This window comes from Ischnura elegans, unplaced genomic scaffold (genome assembly GCF_921293095.1).
Source record: "Ischnura elegans unplaced genomic scaffold, ioIscEleg1.1, whole genome shotgun sequence".
NCBI classification, from domain to species: Eukaryota; Metazoa; Arthropoda; class Insecta; order Odonata; family Coenagrionidae; genus Ischnura; species Ischnura elegans.
In genome coordinates, this window is record NW_025791708.1 from 36,210 (window position 1) to 55,751 (window position 19,542).

General features: G+C 40.1%; 1 protein-coding gene across 1 annotated transcript; it reads left to right on the forward strand.

Moving 5' to 3' along the window:
* Nucleotides 1-333: 333 nt before the first annotated feature.
* LOC124173554 lies at nt 334-14,011 on the forward strand. Its single transcript, XM_046552985.1, has 3 exons — nt 334-424; nt 9,255-9,341; nt 9,567-14,011. The coding sequence occupies exons 1-3, from the start codon at nt 334-336 to the stop codon at nt 14,009-14,011; spliced, it is 4,623 nt and encodes a 1,540-aa protein (XP_046408941.1).
* The last annotated feature ends 5,531 nt before the right edge of the window (nt 14,012-19,542 follow it).

Sequence of the window (19,542 nt, forward strand, 5' to 3'; positions counted from 1 at the left end):
GTGCTTCAAATTCCTTTACACACTAAGGACCCATTGAAATTTAATTTGTCTTTATAACATATAAGTCACACATTTTCCTGTGATCCCTAAGATTATCTTTTGCACTTATGACTGACTAACATCAATCGCGGTATCCAATTAGTAATTCTCAATATTGTCCGTGTGATTGATAATTGTGATCCACTTTTCTTGCTTAACGATTCATTTGTCTTTTGTTTCGCTCCGCGAATCGTTCCGTTTGAACGGGTCGTTCGTGAGCGACTCAAAACTCCGAGTCCAATGACCAGTTGGCTTACTTTCGCTGATGTGTTGGTGTGATAGTTTCGTCCAGCGATGGATATGCCGATACTGTTAGATCATGTAATGGTGGGTGACAGCCATTTTGTGCGCCTGGCATCCTTTCTTGGATATCACATAGAAAGAGGTAAACGAATCATCTATTCCTAATGAATACTTAATGCAGCGTTATATTTTTTTTACTGAAAGCTTCCATCACTCATAGGTCGTCCAGCGACGATTGGACTGTGTGTATCCGGCCGGAACACTACTGAATTGCGGCGAGTGCTTCTGGACGTGGGCCGCTTCTCCTTGCCAGTTCTCCTGCTTATAGGATCGAACGATCTAAGAAGGGCTCTACCATACCACCAGCTCAGGAGTAATTTTCACCGAATTCTCCTCCGCCTTAACTGCTTATCCTCAAGGGTGGTTTTGTTGACGTTAATCCCCGCCCCATCGCTATGGGGTAACGTTATCTACCGGCGGCATTTAGCAGCCATCAATCGATGGCTGATTAAGAAAAGGGAGTGTAAGATATCAACGTTTTCATTTACTTAATTCATAATTATGTCAATTTCACATCTGTATTACAGCTGCGATGCCATTCATACATTAATACACTCATTCCAATCCATAGGTGGTTTTGTAGTGGTTGACGTGACCACACCTTTCCTTAGGGACGGTGTAGTGAGGGAGGAGTTTTTTGAACGGTAAGTTCGCAAATGCCTTGCTAACATTTTCACAAATCGGGCGATTGTACCTGTATTCATAGCCTCCGTAATTTATAGGTGGATGGGTCGTGGAGCAAGGAGAAGGAGAGATGGAATCCACCTAAACAAGGATGGAATGCGCCGACTCTTATGTGTTTTACGGGAGGAGTTGAGGTACCCGTAAAACACATTTTTTTACGGTTTCATAGTAGGCCTGTAAAAGGGGATTTCTTTTCCGTGGGGGTAGTTCCCCGAAAAAGATTAAAACGCATTTGCCTGGTTACCTCGGAAGGTAATGTGGAAAAACCAGAGAAGAGGCGTAAAATATACAGATATGTCCAGGTAAGCAAAACATCATAGTACATTAAACGTTACTTCCACATGACTTTTTATCAAATATATAATTTCCCTATACAATATTATAGATTTCCATTCCTTTAGCAGCAATGCTGCGATACATTCCAAAAGATTGTGTCCATCCGTCTTTCATGTTTAAACACGTATTTATATTCATGAAAAACGAGGAATGTCATTTTTACGATCGTTGTTAAAATTATCACGTCACAGCAATGTCACGTTCTATCACTGCTGACCGCGGTAAAATAACGATTGCTGTTTCACCCATGCATATTTTCATTTCATCTGTGTTTCAGCGTATTCATTAATACATTTAATCTATTATCTCGAGTCACATACTTTTAGGTATTTCCATCATCTTACAATTTCTTTGTACAACCGCTGACCTCTTTCAGAGTTGCTGTGATGAAAATTAAATACTTAGGTTGTTCTTCATTGCAATTAGGACATTCATATCATTTATGTAAGAATTATTTAATTGTTCGCGCATGGGCCAGCCGTTTTCATTCGGAAGGAGTTCCCTATAGCGTTGCCAATCGACCGTGGATAGTAACGGTGATCGTTTACCTTCGTATCGGCTAGGAATTTGACATTTAAGGTTGTCGCCTCTGCAGACGACCCTTGAAAAGACTTGAGATTGGGGAAATGGGGTGAGAAGAGTGTGTTGGAGAGGGGGGAGTGTGCAGTCTGGCCCGCTCCGACACGCGGTGACACGATGGAATGGGATAAGGGGAAGGGGAAGATGAATATTATTGGCCAAGAAGGCGGGGAAGGGGAGTGACAGAGGCGACAGGAGGAGGATGGGGGAGAGAATAAGGTACTATGCGTCCAGTTCGGAGTCGCTGCGATACAATGTAAGGCAAGGGGAAATGGGGGGAAGGCGATCACGAAGGGGGCGAGGGGAGGGGAAGTTCGTTATGCATTGCATGTGATTGGAGGGGGCTCGCTTTTAAACGCTTTCCTTACCATCCTGGGCCCCCTCTTCCGCTAGCCTGTTGAAACATGCTTGGTTTTTATAACTGCCTGAATGATCAAAGTGGATACACGTGCTTCTGATTTTGTCTACTTTTATTCGCTCAGTGGGAGTTATTTGCATAGTGTTTCATCATCAGATTTGTGCTGCAATTTCATCTAAGAGTGCTACTAATTTTTCCCTTGGTAGTTGGGAATATTCGTTATTTTATTGAGTGGTCCCCGTAAACGGTTTTTTTTGTGGTGTTGTTCAAGGAATCAACATGAGCTCACAGGAAGCTGGGCCTTCGGGTATGCTGTCAATCATTTATATATTTTTTCTTAGTTATAAGTTATTTGCTTATGTGATGAAAATTTTCTTCACTATCTGCTGGGGTAATTTATATATAAATTGGTCAATATTTGGAGGGGATTTTTTCTATCGCGTAATAACAACGACATGCTCAGCTTGGTTACGTACGGCGAAGAAAAATGTGCAGCAAATTATTGTGTGAACATAAATTAAACTTCTGTGTTAACGATGCAGTATAGAATATGCATAGCTTTTCATATTCGTTGTATGGAGTTATCGATTTGGTCTAGCAAAATGTGAATTTGTCAAACTTAGTCACGGTGTCTTTGCGTCGTGTGATTGTTAATCATTCCTTTAATTGCAATTTCATTACGTTTCCCCTGCATATTGTATTGCTAATGCATTTTATGTTACTAAGTTTATGGTTAATTCACCTATCAGGCGTTGAACTTTTCATATCATGCTTATCATTGCATGCGTGACGTTCATATATGCACCTGTTTACCGAGCGGTTTTCGCCCGACTTTTTTTTGGAAATTTATTGGATAACTCGCTCAATCGTGTAATTCTAAATCCCGCTCGGTCAATAGTACGTGGACGTGATTGATATCTTCTGTGCTATTATAATTTACTATGCGGAATCACTATACTGTTTCGTTAATTGATTTGTGCTACGCCTTCTTTTACTCCTTCATAGAATACAAGTTATTTCCACTCTTCGTAGTGTTGAATTATCGTCAATTTATTAAATTAATAGTGTTCTCCGTAAACGGATTTTATTTTGTGAAGTTGCTGAAGTTTTTACGTATAACCATGTGCTCACTAGAGCATGGTCCTCCGCGAAAGCGCTCTCGCGCGCGCATGGCTCTCAATTTACCTTCATTTTAACTTATTTGCTTTTGTGACGAGCGCTCCCATTTTTTCTAAGCAAATGTTTGGAAATTTGGCGTTGTTTCGACGGGATCTTTATGCCGCGTGCAACAATCGAATGATCAGTTTGGTTATTCTTGACGAAAGAAAATACTTACCGAATACGTCTATTTACATGTTTCGGACTCATGTGCTTAAGGCCTGTTTACACGATACATTAACACGTACGAGTTAATGTACGTTTCGTGAATGATTTTTGTGGACCGGAACGGAACATGTACGAATGCATGAACCAAATTAGAACAGGTTCTATTTTCTGTGCATGCATTCGCACAAGTTGGGTGGTTACACGGTGAATTTTGGCGTTCATTCTCGCGTTCATACATTTAGACATTAACCCGTTCGTGTTAATGTACCGTGAAAACAGGCCTTTACGATGTATTAACTGTAAAGCCTTGATCTTCAACATCAAGGAATCGGAAAATTGATGTTTTCATGTATACCATGTATTCACTATGTTGTTGTGTCGCTTAATTGTGTGTAACGCTGTTAATGGCAATTTCTTTATGTTCCGCGTATTTATTTAATTGCTAATGGTTCGTTTCTCACACTTTATTTGCATCCATCTACGTTGCTCGCACGTTTCCTTTTCGGAAAATGCTTTACGCTGAGAAGGTGATCTTATTAAGTATTGTTCAGGAAATACTTTTTCTGCATTTATCCATCGCCTGTGTGGCACATATAATTAGATGTTTGTTACCGTCTTCCTTCCGTCAGTAACGTCTTCATGAAAATTGTACGCTGGCTACATTTCACTATAAAACGAAAATTGTTTTAGAAAAAGCGACATAATTTTGGTTAGCCACAACGGAGGAAAATATTTAGTATGTAGACGTATGAACATGTTTTCTACTCCTATGATGGCAAAGCTAAGCTTATCTTTTCATCGCCGTGAAAACGAAAATTTTATGTTTTCATGAAAGGGTTTGCTTTCCTATGACTTACTATGTAGTTGTGCCTTATATTTAGGAGTAATGTATGTTGATAATTTTTAGCGTCGATTTAAATTGCGCATGGTTCTTATTAATGTAATGAGTACAAATTTTACCTTATGAGTTTCGTGTGTTCCATTTTACTCATTATGATTTCTGTTTTTCACGTTACCATTTGGTGAATTATTTAGTGGTTTCACTTAATCAAATTTTTACATCCATTGTATATATTGAGTTAGGTGTTCATTTCCATTCTTTGACGTAGCTACATTCATCGGATGTGTCTGTGTCGTATCTGTTGACATGTCTCTTACTGTCTTCGTTTCGTTATCATTGTCTTCCTGCATATTCCACACTAGCCACATTTCAGTTGAATAGAAAATAATTTGAGGAAAGGAAACCCGTTTCATTGGCGGGTTTAATTACTGCTATGGCATTATGTCACCGGTTATATATGTTGGAAATTGCCAAGATTTGAAGCAATCATTGACGCAATACGCTACAAAACGATCCTCAACCGTCTTATTTGGCGAGGTTAGCCCGTTTTTTAATATATAGCGTTTAAGACGGCGCACTTTTAATTTTTCTTCACCCAAAAATAAATGCTTCGGAAAATCCCGAACACTTCTAGCCGTAGAGAAAGATAAAGATATTTTATACAACATTTTCGACCCTCGATTTCCATTTCATAAACAGCTAAGGTAAGAAATCTTTAAATAGTTTGTCAACGCGTCCTTTTTGCTTTAAAATTTTTTTATTACTTCTCTCTTCCACCGTCACTTCAGGGGATGTCTACGTTAACACCAAGGAATGCAATTTTCATGACCATTGCAGCTAATATCATGTCGTCTGCAATAACAAACATCTTAAATGACGAGCGCAGTTCTTTGCGTTTAGGTTTTTAATTCCCTTTCGTCAGTAATACACTTTTCATCGCCATTTTTCAAGAATAATATTACATACATTTCCATTTGCTTCGCATTTTTAGTAAAATTACGTCCTCTTTATAAGCTTCTACGGAGACAAGTCATTTACTCAATTTTTTTAAATAAGGCGTTTTTCATAAGTTTAGAAGAAATTACATTCTACTTCGTAGATGTGCCGGATATTTTAATTCGAATCGAAGGTAGTTAATCATACGAAGAAACGCACGAATGTGACATGACAAGATGTCATTGATTGCATTGACTATGTGTGTGGCATTTGTAGCTGACGAAATTCATGGCGCACCGGTTTGTCACCGCGACAAAAAAAGACGTTGCGATGACCTAGGGCGCACGATTCCTAAGGTTGAGCCGTGCGGGGGAAGGGTAGGAGCACAGATATATACAATAGATTGGCAGTGCCTATGCTTTCCTCACGGTGGCGCTGAAGCCGGCCGGCAGAAGAATTTTGCGCAACTAGCCGTCTTGCTTTCACCGACCGTTGCTCATGTGCCATTAACACACATGTATTTGAGAGGCTACTTTTCCTGCTTTTGGAGCTTTTTAAAAGAAGAATGGTGAACCACTGCGTTATATGGGGGTGCACATTTAAGTATACTACGAGGGAAAATTTTCCTGGGGGCGAAAATGTGTCTCTACACGCGTAAATAATAGATATAAGGAAAGCATGGTTTGCGTTCAGTAATGTCTCCGCTTCCATCTCACAGAGCATGAAAATATTTTCCAATGCCTTTTTTTGTACGTATCGCCACGAAATTTATATCACGTGAAGTGCAGGTTATGCTCTACCTTTTAAAATTTATTGTTGGCAAAATTCACATAGTTGTAGAAATAGCATCATGAAACTGTGACACGTTATTTTTGCTGAATTGCAAATTGTTCTCGAAAACAAATTCTAAAGGTGTGTGACGGAAGCGGATATTTACCGGAGTTTCTGAAAGCGATATCATTTCAAATACAGTAGCTTCATATCTCTAGGATCGGTAATTAATAACATGTGCATTCTCTGTCTCGGTGTCTGTGTTTTGATGACGGAATCATCATGATGTTTTCAGTTGTGTTTTCTGTGTTTACCAAGAAAAGACTTTCTCCAGTTCCCATTATGTCATGTACTTTCCGCTGTTGCATCATTACATTGTATCGGAATTTTATTTCCGTTGTAGTATTATTATTTATTTAGATATGTAGAGCGTGTATTATGAACCTTTAACTCTATCTGGAAACTTAACGAATTTATTTCAAAAGCATAAGTTTTGACTTTTTTAATATCTATTGAGTGAAATTCCGAGAAACTGAACGCCTAAATAATGGTTTGCATGTGCTCGCGGTGAAATGACGCGGTCACATTAATTATAATTCAACCTTTCCATGTAGTACTTATCAGGTATTTGATCATTTTGTGGCTTCTTTATAGAACATATGGTGTCTGTTATAATCACTTATCCCGGTAAGATAGAAATTCTAATTAAAAACGTACTCCCTCATGATGTAAGATTTATATTATAGTCTGCTTCCCCTTCGAATATTATAACAACATGAAACTGATTATTGATGATAATGGATCAAATCGTTGAGTTTTTTAAGCCAATAGCTTCTTTTCAAGTTCGCAATTGGGTGATCGTGAGGGGAAATCCAAAACACTGCCTATATAAAATAATGTAAATTATATTTCTGATGCTTAAGGATAGGAATTCAATCGCATTGACTATTTACGACCTCAGAAAAGCATTTTACAGCACCAAGAAGCATGCCTTGCTCAGAAAGTTAGATCATAATGGGTTTAAATAGGTTGAATCAAATTTAATAACGTAATATTTTTGGCCCGATTACTTATGGCAGTGAAAGGTTAGGTAGCATTGCTTCTACGTTTTTCGTCTAATTGACAACTCTAACTGAGCAACAACTCTTTGACAACAAAAATACAGTAAGTGGAAGCATCAAACCTTTGGAATTTTCGAATTATTTTGTTTGAATAGTATGACAATGTCGCTGGTAAATCTAAGGGTGAACAATACCGTGTATTCACGATTGTAGGCTACCTTTCCTACACTAGCAGACGACGTAGTTAACCATTTTCCCCATCTGCTACGCCCCTTCTACATTTGGGACACAATATTTTTTTTCGAGATAACTCATGCATTTGGATTACAATTCCATAATATTGAGCAGGAACCGAATTAGCATTAATCTTAGCTCAGCTTATATTACCAATTTCATAACTTCGTCACGGTTATGTTCCGCTCAAAGATTGGTTAATTTACCACGTAAGTGTCACGATCGGTCCCTTTCTTTTTAATTGGATACATCTTAAACGAAAATGACAACGTTTTCTATAGTTCATAGCCTTAATCAATGCGCCATTATCTTTCACAATGTAATTTTCCCCCAGTTCCCTACTTACGCAAACGCATAGGTCGGTGAAAGCAACATGGCCGCCAGCAGAAAGGCATGGCTTCACCCCCCCCCCCACTCCCACTGCCAATCTATTGTATATATCTGTGGGTAGGAGAAATAGAGCGGGGTATGACGGGAAGACTGTCCCGGCGATACGGAGCAGAGGGGGGGGCGGTGATGATGGAGAAAGGAGGGGAAGGAATGCCCGGGCGCTACTGTGAGCGAAAAGTGGGGGTAATGGAGGATGTCGGGAATGAGGGGAAGATGGCACAGGTGTGAAGGAGAGCGGATCGTGGGGGAAAAGAAGGCGACGGGGAAGTAGGGGAGGTTCTGTAGGCCTTGCTTGAACATGGTAGAACGCCTATACGCCACCTGTTCGCGACCACGTATAAATTTCCGAACTGTTTGGGTTATCACAATGGAAACACGTGTTTGACATTGCATCTCTATATTTTTTCGCTCTGTGGGAGTTAATTTACACATTGATAAACAAATTTGTGCTTCATCCTCTTCGCGAGTACAACTTTATTTTCCCTCTACGAAGTCGTCAATCATTTTTCCTTTTTGTCAAATAATTAGTTTTCCCACTAACGAGATTCATTTTGGTGGTAGGGGTGCTGGATTATCCAGTTTATCCCGCCTTTATTGAAAGAATTTGATGTCCTCAATTTCAATTAGGTTCTTTACCGTTTAGAATGAACGTTTTTTTTCGTTGCATCTTTACTTACTATATAGTCTGTATGCGTTATACAATTTTAAAAGGAAGTTATTCTAACGAACGTATTATTCATATCATATCTCAGCCGCTCTTTCGAACTAACTTTTAAAGGAAATGGTAAACCTGCGTGTTTGTTAATAAACTATACTTATTATAATTTTAATCGTCTCAATATGAGTTCACTGACTGTTTCCTCGGTTTACACCAAACAGTTATGGCGAAAAACCGTCAAGTGGATAGTTATTTCTTCAAATTCAGGTCATGTTTAAGTTCGTCGTGCGTCTTCCGTATGGGACATCTCTTCACATTCTTTCAGAAAGCATTCATACCATTCAAAAGTACGTTATTTCGCCATTACTACACGTTAATTTTCGTATCCCTTTCTAAGTAGGATACATTTTTCATTTGCTGTAATTACATAGCGTCAGTTATTGGCGTGAAGGGTTTTTATGTCATTTGCAGACAACAGAATGTTCACTTCTGCCCGCATTGTTTAGTTAATCCTTTTATTCGTCATCCAGCGTGTTTGTAATTAAAAAATCATGTCTCACCACGAGTACTCCTTGGAGTTAACGATATTCATCCCACGATTTTGTCATGCACTCTCCGTAAGAAAACTTTCCCCTTCCGTTTATGGGTCATGTTGAAGTTCGTGCTGCGTCCTCCGCCATTACTCCATCTCTTCACTTGCGGACTGATCTTCATTTTTTTCCTCTATTTCTGTTAAAGGTATTAGACCCTTCACCAACTATGAGTCTTCCGTAGGTCATAATACAGACAGTACCTCATCGGACGAGTCAGACATCATTACCCCAGGTAATTTCTTTTCAGCCTATTAAATCAGCAAAAATTTATTTCCAATAACTTAAAGTAACTGAAAATCATATTCGGCTACTTGAAAATTATTCCTAATTATTCATAAATTCAATTTTTATTGCATGTTTTCGATGCCTATTGTCAAAAACGTAAATATTTTATTAAATAAACGTTTTACAAATTAATTGAAATTGTATCCAACATTTCGTCATTTCCATCCTGTAGTTGAACTTCCAAAGAAACGAGGTAGGCCGTGTAAAGGTAAGCGTGGGCGCCCTAAAACATCGTCACTTTCACGAGCGGAACAACGCAACATTGCCTCGAAGAAATACGCGTCCAAAAATCCAGAGCCTCATCGTCTGGCGGAGCAGAGATACAAAGAGGCCCACCCAGAAGAACATGTGGAACACTCTCAGAGATATCAGGAGGCTCACCCCCAAGGTCATATAGCAGCGGCGACCCGATATTCGCAGGCTCACCCTGAAATTAACAGACAGGCCGTAGCACGATATTTTGAAGAAAATCCACAGGTTCACCGGGAAGCTGTTGCCCGCTTTAGCAGGGATTTAAACAACTGCGTTAGGAAGTGTATTCAAGGGTATTCTGGTCCGCCTCTCACTCGTGAACTATGCTTGGGCAATTTTCCTGGGGATGCGTTGGTTCATATTCCTCCCCTTCGACTGAAGGTAAATTCCCTGAAGTCAGAAAATGTATCCCGTTGCCGTTTTTGCTCGGCTCCCCTTTTCGAGGAGGAGAAGAGCCGTAAGATGTGGTGCTGTCATCAGGGTGCACACGTTGTCAATGAAATTCCGCCCTTAGAAGCCCCCTTTTACAGAACCAATTACTTTTTAGACAAGGCGCGGTCATTTAATAACCTGTTCGCATTTTCCGCGTTGGGGGTTAGCGGTGGTTTTCAAAACCCAGCGGGAGGTGGTCTTTCTTTCGTTAAGATTCAGGGTAGGATATACCATCGTGTATTCGATTTGAGTTGGAGGGGAGAAAAGAACAATATGGCTTTATACATCGAGGATCCAGAGGAGCGGCTGAGGTTAGCCAGAGGACTGGAGTTAAGAGAAGAAATAACGTCAGAAGTATTGGCATACCTGACGGAAGTCAACCGTCTCATAAGAGACCTGCGTTCTCTTCATCACCATGCCTCCGAATCGGCGCAGTTGGTCTTCCAAAGGACCTCACGTAGGGTCGATGGACCGATCCTTGGAGACGCACCTGCAGTGAACGAGATTGCCGGCATCATCAGGACAAGCGCGGAGTACACTCCCCGGCAAGTGGTCATTTGGAAGAAAGGGGCAGCGAAACCACATCAGGTTAACTACCTGAGCGAGACCTACGAGGCCCTTCAATACCCTCTCATCTTCCCGCATGCCACATGTGGATGGTCCCCCGACATGAGAGACAGGGAGGGAAGGAAATTGACCCAGGTCAAATACTACAGATACCTTCTCCTTTCAAATCCGAGGTTTACTTTCTTACGGCGCCTCGCCCAAGAGTATTTCGTGGATATGTGGTGTCGCGCAGAAGAGGAGAGACTACAATTCATCAAGTACAACCAGCGTAATGCCCTGAGGATAGCGTCAAGAGAAGAGCTGGACGAAACCGTTGCCGCGGAAGGAGGAATTTTGCCAGGGAAGATATACCTGCCTTCGTCCTACACCAACAGTCCCCGGTTTATGCATTTGCGATACTTAGATGGGATGGCGATCGTTTCCAGGAAGGGGAAGCCGAGTTTCTTCCTCACGGTCACTTGCAATCCGTCTTGGCAGGAAATAAAGTCGAGCCTCAACCCGGGAGAGAAACACTCGGACAGACCGGATTTGTGCGTGAGAGTATTCCACGAAAAATTGAGGAAACTGCTGATTGCAATTAGAAGCGGGATACTTTTCGGGGAACTCATTTACATCCTCTACGTTATCGAATTTCAGAAGCGCGGCTTGCCACACGCACACATCGCTTTCAGAGTCGCCGGCGGAGGACCAACGCAGTCAGCAGAGATTGATTCATTTGTGAGGGCAACTATTCCATCGAGGGAAGAGGCCAACGGCAGACTGAGGGAGCTGGTGCTGCAGCATATGGTTCATGGTCCCTGTGGAATTAACTATCCGAATGCGCCGTGCATGGATAGAGACAACGGAAAATGCTCGAAACGCTTTCCAAGGGCTGAAAATGACGTCACTCACGCGGACCGCAGGGGTTTCATGCTTTACCGCAGACCGTGCGAGGAGACGGTCAGGATCAGAAGAAATCGTGTAATCACGGACAGCTGGATCGTCCCCTACAATCCTGCAGTTCTCCTAATGATGGAATGCCACTGCAACTTGGAAGTCGCGACAGGTCAAAGGGTGATAAAATACCTTTTCAAATATATTAATAAGGGTCCCGACCGCGCGCGAGTAGCAATCGTGGAACATCCATCCCGGGACGAGGTGGAAAATTATGCCAACTTGCGGTATATCAGCGCATGCGAGGCATTATGGCGAATTTTGGAATACGACATTAGTTGCCGGGAGCCAACTGTTATCAATCTTCATATCCACCTCGAACAGCAAGACAACGTGATTTTCCAACCAGGACAAGAAATGGAAGCGCTGCAAAGGTCGAAGTCCAACCTTTGGCTCTATCTAAATAGACCGGACACCCCGGAGTTGACATCTTTGACTTATTTAGAATTCTTCGAGCAATTTATCGTCGAAACTACCGAGAAGAGAGGAAACGAACCGTTCGCCGACGGAAGGCATTTTTTGAAGAAGCGCCAGCGTGGGAAATGCGTCGCCCGACTTCGGTGGTTGTCACCAACTCTGGGAGAATTGTTTTTCCTCAGGATGCTGCTCATTAAATTCCCGTGCAGGAGTTACGAGGATCTGCGCACGGTAGATGGTGTTATATACGCGACATTTCAAGAAGCAGCAATGGCCAGAGGGCTACTCGACGAGCAGTCGGAGTTCGATCATGCCCTTCAAGAGGCGTCGGCTTTCAAGACGGGACGAGGCCTCCGCCAATTGTTTTTCGCCGTTATTATGTTTGGAGCTCCGGCAGCCATTCTCTGGGAAAAATTCAAAGATTGCCTCAGTGAAGATTATATGGGCAATGAAGACAATGCAAGAATTGCACATCGTCGTGCCTTATGCGACATCGACCACATGCTTCGTCCTCATGGAAGATGCCTGCGGGATATGGGTCTCCCGGAAGTCGAAGATGTCTCCACGGAGCTGGGAAGAGAAGTCACGCGTTGGGATGCCGAAGACGCCGCCAGGTCGGCCTTGGAATGGAGGCCTAAACTAACGGAAGAGCAATTGAGTGTGTCGGATGCTATCATCAATGCCGTCACAGGAGAAGATGAGAACAAAGTTTTTTTCATCGATGGGCCCAGCGGTACGGGAAAAACCGTAGTTTTAAACTATATAACGGCTAGACTACGTTCCGAAGGCGCAGTTGTGTTATGTACAGCGTCCACGGGTATAGCCGCGTTAAATCATCTGGGTGGAATCACGGCGCACTCCATGTTCCAGTTGCCATTGGAAACAAACGACCCCCATGCTACTTGCGGTGTAACCGGAGGGAGTCAAAGAGCCGAGCTCATTAGGAGGGCCTCTTTGATTATTTGGGATGAGGCTCCCATGGCCCATAAAGTCACAGTTGAGATCCTAGACCGCTGTTTAAGGGACATATGTCAGAATCGACAGGCTTTCGGAGGCAAGGTGATGGTACTAGCCGGAGACTTTAGGCAGATTCCACCAATAATCCCCGATGGTGCAAAGGTCGATATAATAGAGGCATCGCTCAAGTCTTCTCAACTCTGGCCGAACATCATCAAGAAACGGCTTCGAACGATTCTCCGCTCTAGAGAGGACCAGGACTACACAGATTTCGTACTGGAAGTTGGCGAGAACAAGGTCCCATCGATTTCCATCGGAATTTATCGTCCCATACCGCTTAGGATGATTATTAATGCCACATCACTGGAAGATCTTATGAATTTCGTGTACCCACGTGATGTGCTGTTCAATCCGGAGCAATGTGTCAGAAGAGCAATTCTATCCGGGACTAACCTGAACATCGCAGAGATAAATGCTGCAGTATTAAGAATGTTGCCGAACGAGGCAGTGCGCTTATGCAGCGCAGACAGCACCCCATGCGCGGGGCCTGAAGATAACGTGCACATTCACACCGATGTGTTGAACAACGTATCACACACAGGAGTCCCGGACCATATTCTGGAATTGAAAGTTGGATGTATGGTGATTTTAATTAGAAATATTAGCTTCACCGATGGATTGGTAAATGGGACCAAATTATTCGTTGAAAAAATATCGAGAAGATTCGTGGAGGCAAGGGTTCCTGGTCGACCCGACACTGTGCTAATACCAAGGATATGTTTCAAGTTTCAGGTATCCAACTCCGGGATTGAAATGATCAGGAGACAATTTCCCTTGAAGGTCGCGTACGGCATGACGATAAATAAAGCACAGGGTCAAACATTGGATAAGGTAGGGTTAGATCTAAGGAGTGATGTTTTTTCCCACGGTCAACTGTACGTAGCCTTGGGAAGGGTACGAAGAGCAGCAGACATTAGAGTTTTGGTCCCAGAAGATAGAATATTGGACGAGTGCCCTCACACCGCAAACATAGTGATAGAAGAATTGATAAAAAAATAAAGAAGATCGACTATCCCGGATTCATCGTTCTTGCTCAAGATTTATTGTAACCTACTGCGTCTACGTGTGTAGGATTGCTACGAGAAGTACGAGAATGCCTTCCATGTCTACGCTTTGAGGTGCTTAGGGTGACCTTATCCTCGCTCGAAAGAGTTGGTCACCAAGAAGATTGTAGAGTAGGGACATGTGAAGGCCGAGTAGTGAGTAGTGTTACTTGAATGCGGTAACGCCTCCCATGGCTTCCATGACAAAGTGTCGAAGTGGTTAGGGTGACCCTATCCTCGCCCGAATGAGTGGGTCACCAAGAAGACTCTTAGAGTAGGATCATGGAAATGCCCGAGGGAATGGTTTCTGCCAGAAGGTACTACTGTTGGAATGCGATTACCCATTCCATGATCAAGCGTTGAGGTTTTAGAAAGACCTTTATATCGTTCGCATGATTAGATGTCCAAGAAGATTGAAGACTAGGAAAATGGAGGGGATTGCTGTCGTGATTCGTAGGTAGAAACAGTAGTCGTTTAAATTAAAAAAATACAAAAAACAAAAAAAAAAATGAAAAAACTAAAATACAAAAATAATAGTTTAATTTTTTTTAGTATTGCATGTTGGTTAATCTAAATGAAATGTGTATAAAAATTGACAGGTTAATTTACTCTTTGTTTAAATCATTTTTATCCCTGCATGAACATTATTTTCGTAGAACTTCGAAAACTTGGAAGTTCCGCATGACTGGAGGTCAATTTTTTTTGTTAAACACTATGGAGAAATAGTGATTTATGCATGTTATAAAAAGCAAAAACCTCAAATACATTGAAAACCGCAGAAGAGAAAATTAATAGTTGTTGTAGTTTAGAAAATATGTGAGTGCGCGATATGATGTAAGTCGACGCTTTAATGAAAAGCACCTAGCATGATATTTTAATGCATGGGCTCCAAGAAGGAGGTTCTTTGGAGTACTGTATTATTAATTTCCTTTACATTATATCAACTTACCCTAATCACCGGTATGAGTTGTGTATTATGATTTTGACATTAACTTGAATGCGTGGAAGTTCCGCATGGCTGTTGGGGTATATTTTTCTTTGATCAAGAAATTAGTACTTTATGCATGCAATGAAAAACTAAGAAATTAAATTTTTTCACACAGGACTGTGGGGTTGTGATGTGACGTGGAGGAGTCTATAGAATTTTGCTGCAATATTTATTAGGGGAATGGGGTCTGTTTCGAAGACATCTTAATCATGGTGACAGTAGGGCGTCCATGATTGGGGATCCTGCCAGTTGGTGAAACTGAAGGGATCCGAAATCATTGGCGCGATGGACCGGCCATCAGTATTCATATTCATTTGTTTGAATGCTGCAAACGGGTTACCAACGAGCTGTTTGTGGTACCTCAAGGGTCAGCATGGAAAACCACAGTCAACCAAAACAATTTCTGTCTAAAGAAACAGAATTCTATCGTTTTACATAGAATTTTCAAGCTCTCTTATATCTTCAAGTCTTACTATATTTGCGAGTTCTTGCATGAGATAGTTCTTATTGAAACACGTCCTTAGATATATGCATGTCCTAACCCCTTTACATTTATTTATTTAATTACTACAAATTGGACCCTGTCAAAGTTTTCAGCGCTTAATACGGTTCATATTCACCGTTTTCTACCCGTTTCAATGATTTTTAATAAGAATATTTGAATGGCTTATGGACTCGATACTAATCTCACATGACAATACCATGTCTTAACACCCTTTACACACCTGCTTGATATATTCAAGCATCATCGACTCGTTACATATATAAAAGCTGCAATTTGACTGTTGACTGATTCATTGATACAAATTCACAGCCTTAACTACCGGGCCGATCGAGATGAAATTTTCGGTGGTAAAACTAAAAAAAAATTCATCGGGAGGAAAAATCTCAAAATCCCGAAAAGTGCGATACTTTTCGATATATATCGAGTTGAATTAACATGGCAGCCTTATGGGACTAAAACTATTTCCTTAATAACGACTTGACTAGGCGTCTTAGGGTAATCGCCTCCAACTGACGTAAACTAGATTTTTCGGTCGATTTTTCGATACCTTAGATTTTCGTCGATCTCTTTCGATCATTGTCGAAATAATTTTTAAAAATCGACAATGCTTTTCTTATGGACCAAATTTGGAATTTTTTTTGACCAACTTGCAAAAGTAGTTGGACGTTCGCCGCCTAATACATTGTTTCTAATTTTTAGCCTGATTTTTTGGCTATCTCGGAATTTTCGTTTGTCGAATAGATTCCGAGTTATTAGCATTATCGAAATAACATTGTCGAGATAGGACGATCGATAAATATCGATTTGAGAGCTGGCGCTTCAAAATTAGGCTATTCAGCTCAAAAAAGCATGCCTACAAACGTACCTCCGGTACGTCCAGGTTTTCATTTTTATTTAGATTTCGTAATATTTAACGAGTTATTTCATTCCGAAATTTTCCCAAATTGTATTCTTGAGCCCGCGGCAATCGCCGCCATTCCTCCCCGCCAAGCGGGCGGTGGTCGGTCTCCGGAAGAAATACACGCATTTCCCTATCCCATTCATGTATTTAGGCGGGTGAAATTTGCGGAGGGCTGACAGGACTATACCCAGTAAAGCCTCACGGCATAACTTTTTAAAGTATTGATTTTTTCATTACGAAACCAGTATCGCATAGGCGACACTCATTTGTTATGTATACGGATTTTGCATTGACATGGGCCCATGCTTTAGAAGGTGACTTTGCTGCTATGGTGAAACGGAAATGCGCATTACTTCCAAAGTATTTCACCTAAGCCTATGAAATTTGGCGAAACGGTACATCATTGTATTGTGCATTTGACCATATAAAATGTAGTCCAGTACTGGTCATTACTTTCGATATATATCGAAACTACGTTTTCTTGGATTTTATCGAAAGCTAATAACTTATTGGAATACTCATATCCGGGGATAGTTGTGCCGGCATAACATGTGAACCGACCAACCAATGAAAAAAAAACAAATGACATGCGTATTTCCGAGAACCTATGTCAGTATAATCGAATTATTCGATTCGATTATTTTAACTAATATGAATATTGAGATAACATGATAAGTATTTGCGGTAGATGAATGAAAATTGGTAAATTGGTACATATTGGTATTGCTCATAATTCAATGGGTAAATTTGTTTTGTATGTAGTCCCATATTCGATATATATCGAATCTGCGTTTTCTTAAAATAAATCGAATTGCTATAACACATACGATTCGGCATCCACGGGCAGATGTGCAATGGTAATAGTTAGTGGATGACCATAGAATGATTTTCGAATCAATAGCTATGAGCATTTTGCCGTACAGATTTCAGTGTTATCGAACGTTCGATTCGATTATCATAAGAAGTAGGAATATTGACATAACTTGGGAAGTATTTGAGGTAGATGAATGAAATTTGGTAAATGGGTAGATATTGGTATTTGGCATCATGCAGAGGGGATATACGTTTTGTATTTTGTCTCACATTCGATATATATCGAATCTGCGTTTTCTTAAAATATATCGAATTGCTATAACACATACGATTCGGCATCCACGGGCATATGTGCAATGGTAATAGTTAGTGGATGACCATAGAATGATTTTCGAATCAATAGCTATGAGCATTTTGCCGTACAGATTTCAGTGTTATCGAACGTTCGATTCGATTATAATAAGAAATAGGAATATTGACATAACTTGAGAAATGTTTGAGGTAGATGAATGAAATTTGGTAAATGGGTACATATTAGTATTTGCCATAATGAACAGGGGATATACGTTTTGTATGTCGTCTCACATTCGATATATATCGAACCTGCGTTTTCTTCAAATGTATCGAATTGTTATACTACGTAAAAATTAAGCATCCACGGGCATAGTTGTGATTGAAATAGATAGTGGATCACCATAGAATGAAATTCAAAGAAATAAATTTGAGAGTTTTACCATACAGATGTCATTATAATCGAAGTTCGATTCGATTATTATATGAAATACGAATATTGACATAACTTGAGAATTATTTGAGATACATGAATGAAATTTGGTGAATGGGTACATATTGGTATTCCTCATAACGCACAGGGGAAATACGTTTTGTATGTCGTCTCACATTCGATATATATCGAATCCGCTTTTCATTAAAATATATCGAATTGCTATATCACATAGTATTTAGCATCCACGGTTATAGCTGTAATGGTAATAGATATTTGATGACCATAGAACGCAACTTTAATCAATAGCAATGAGTATTTCACTGTACCGATGTCAGTATTATCGTCAGATCGATTCGATTATTACGGCAAATACGTTAATTGATATAACTTGATAAGTATTTCAGGTAGATCAAAGAAATTTGGTAAATGGATACATATTGGTATTCTTCTTAATCCAGTAGTGAAAAATGTTTTGTATGTAGTCTAACATTCGATATATATCGAATATGCGTTTCCTTCAAATGTATCGAATTGCTATACTACGTTATTTTTAAGTATCCACGGGCATAGTTGTAATAGTATTAGATAGTGGTTGACCATTGAATGAAATTCGAATCAATAGCTATAAGATTTTTACCATACAATTGTCAGTATAATCGAAGTTCAATTCGATTATTATATGAAATACGAGTAGTGACATAACTTGAGAATTATTTGAGGAAGATGAATGAAATTTGGTAAATAGGTACATAATGGTAATTGGCATAATGCACAGGGGATACACGTTTTTTATGTCGCCTCACATTCGATATATATCGAATCCCCTTTCCCTTAAAATATATCGTATTGCTTTATCACATAGATATTACTATCCACGGGCATATTGGTATTGGTAATAGATATTTGATGACCATATAACGAAACTCTAATCAATAGCGATGAGTATTTTACTGTACAGATGTCAGTATAATCGTAAGTTAGACTCGATTAACACAGTGAATACGAATATTGATATAACTTGATAAGTATTTCAGGTAGATAAAAGAAATTTGGTAAATGGGTACATATTTGTATTTCTCATAAGGCAAATGGGAAATACGTTTTGTATGTAGTCTCACATTCGATATATATCGAATCTTTGTTTCCTTAGAATGATTCAAATTTCTATACCGCATAATATTTAGTATCCACGGGCATAGTTGAGAAGGTTTATAGATAGTGGTTGAATAGAATGAATCACTATGGATATTTTGATGAAAGTTTTGACTAGATTTGCGTATTTTTCAATACAGATGTCACTTTATTCATAAGTTTGTTTCGGTTATTTTAGCAAATATTCAAATTGACATATCTTCATAACTATTTAAGGTAGACCAATGAAATTTGGAATGTGAGTACTTATTATTATTTCACTTACTGCTAAATAGAAAAGTAATGAAGCAAATGGGCTAACTTTCGATTACCATCGAGTATCCGTTTTGATAAAATATATCAAAGGTCTTTAACTTGACGTGGTCGATCTTTCGAACTTTTCAACAACGTATGGACCCAAG

What these genes read in the sequence shown, in the direction of transcription:
- LOC124173554 (XM_046552985.1), top strand. Translation starts at nt 334, where the DNA reads ATGGATATGCCGATACTGTTAGATCATGTAATGGTGGGTGACAGCCAT. An exon ending in TGGATATCACATAGAAAGAG is followed by an intron (nt 425 to 9,254) that starts GTAAACGAATCA and finishes TTTCTGTTAAAG; the next exon opens with GTATTAGACCCTTCACCAAC. An exon ending in GTCAGACATCATTACCCCAG is followed by an intron (nt 9,342 to 9,566) that starts GTAATTTCTTTT and finishes TCCATCCTGTAG; the next exon opens with TTGAACTTCCAAAGAAACGA.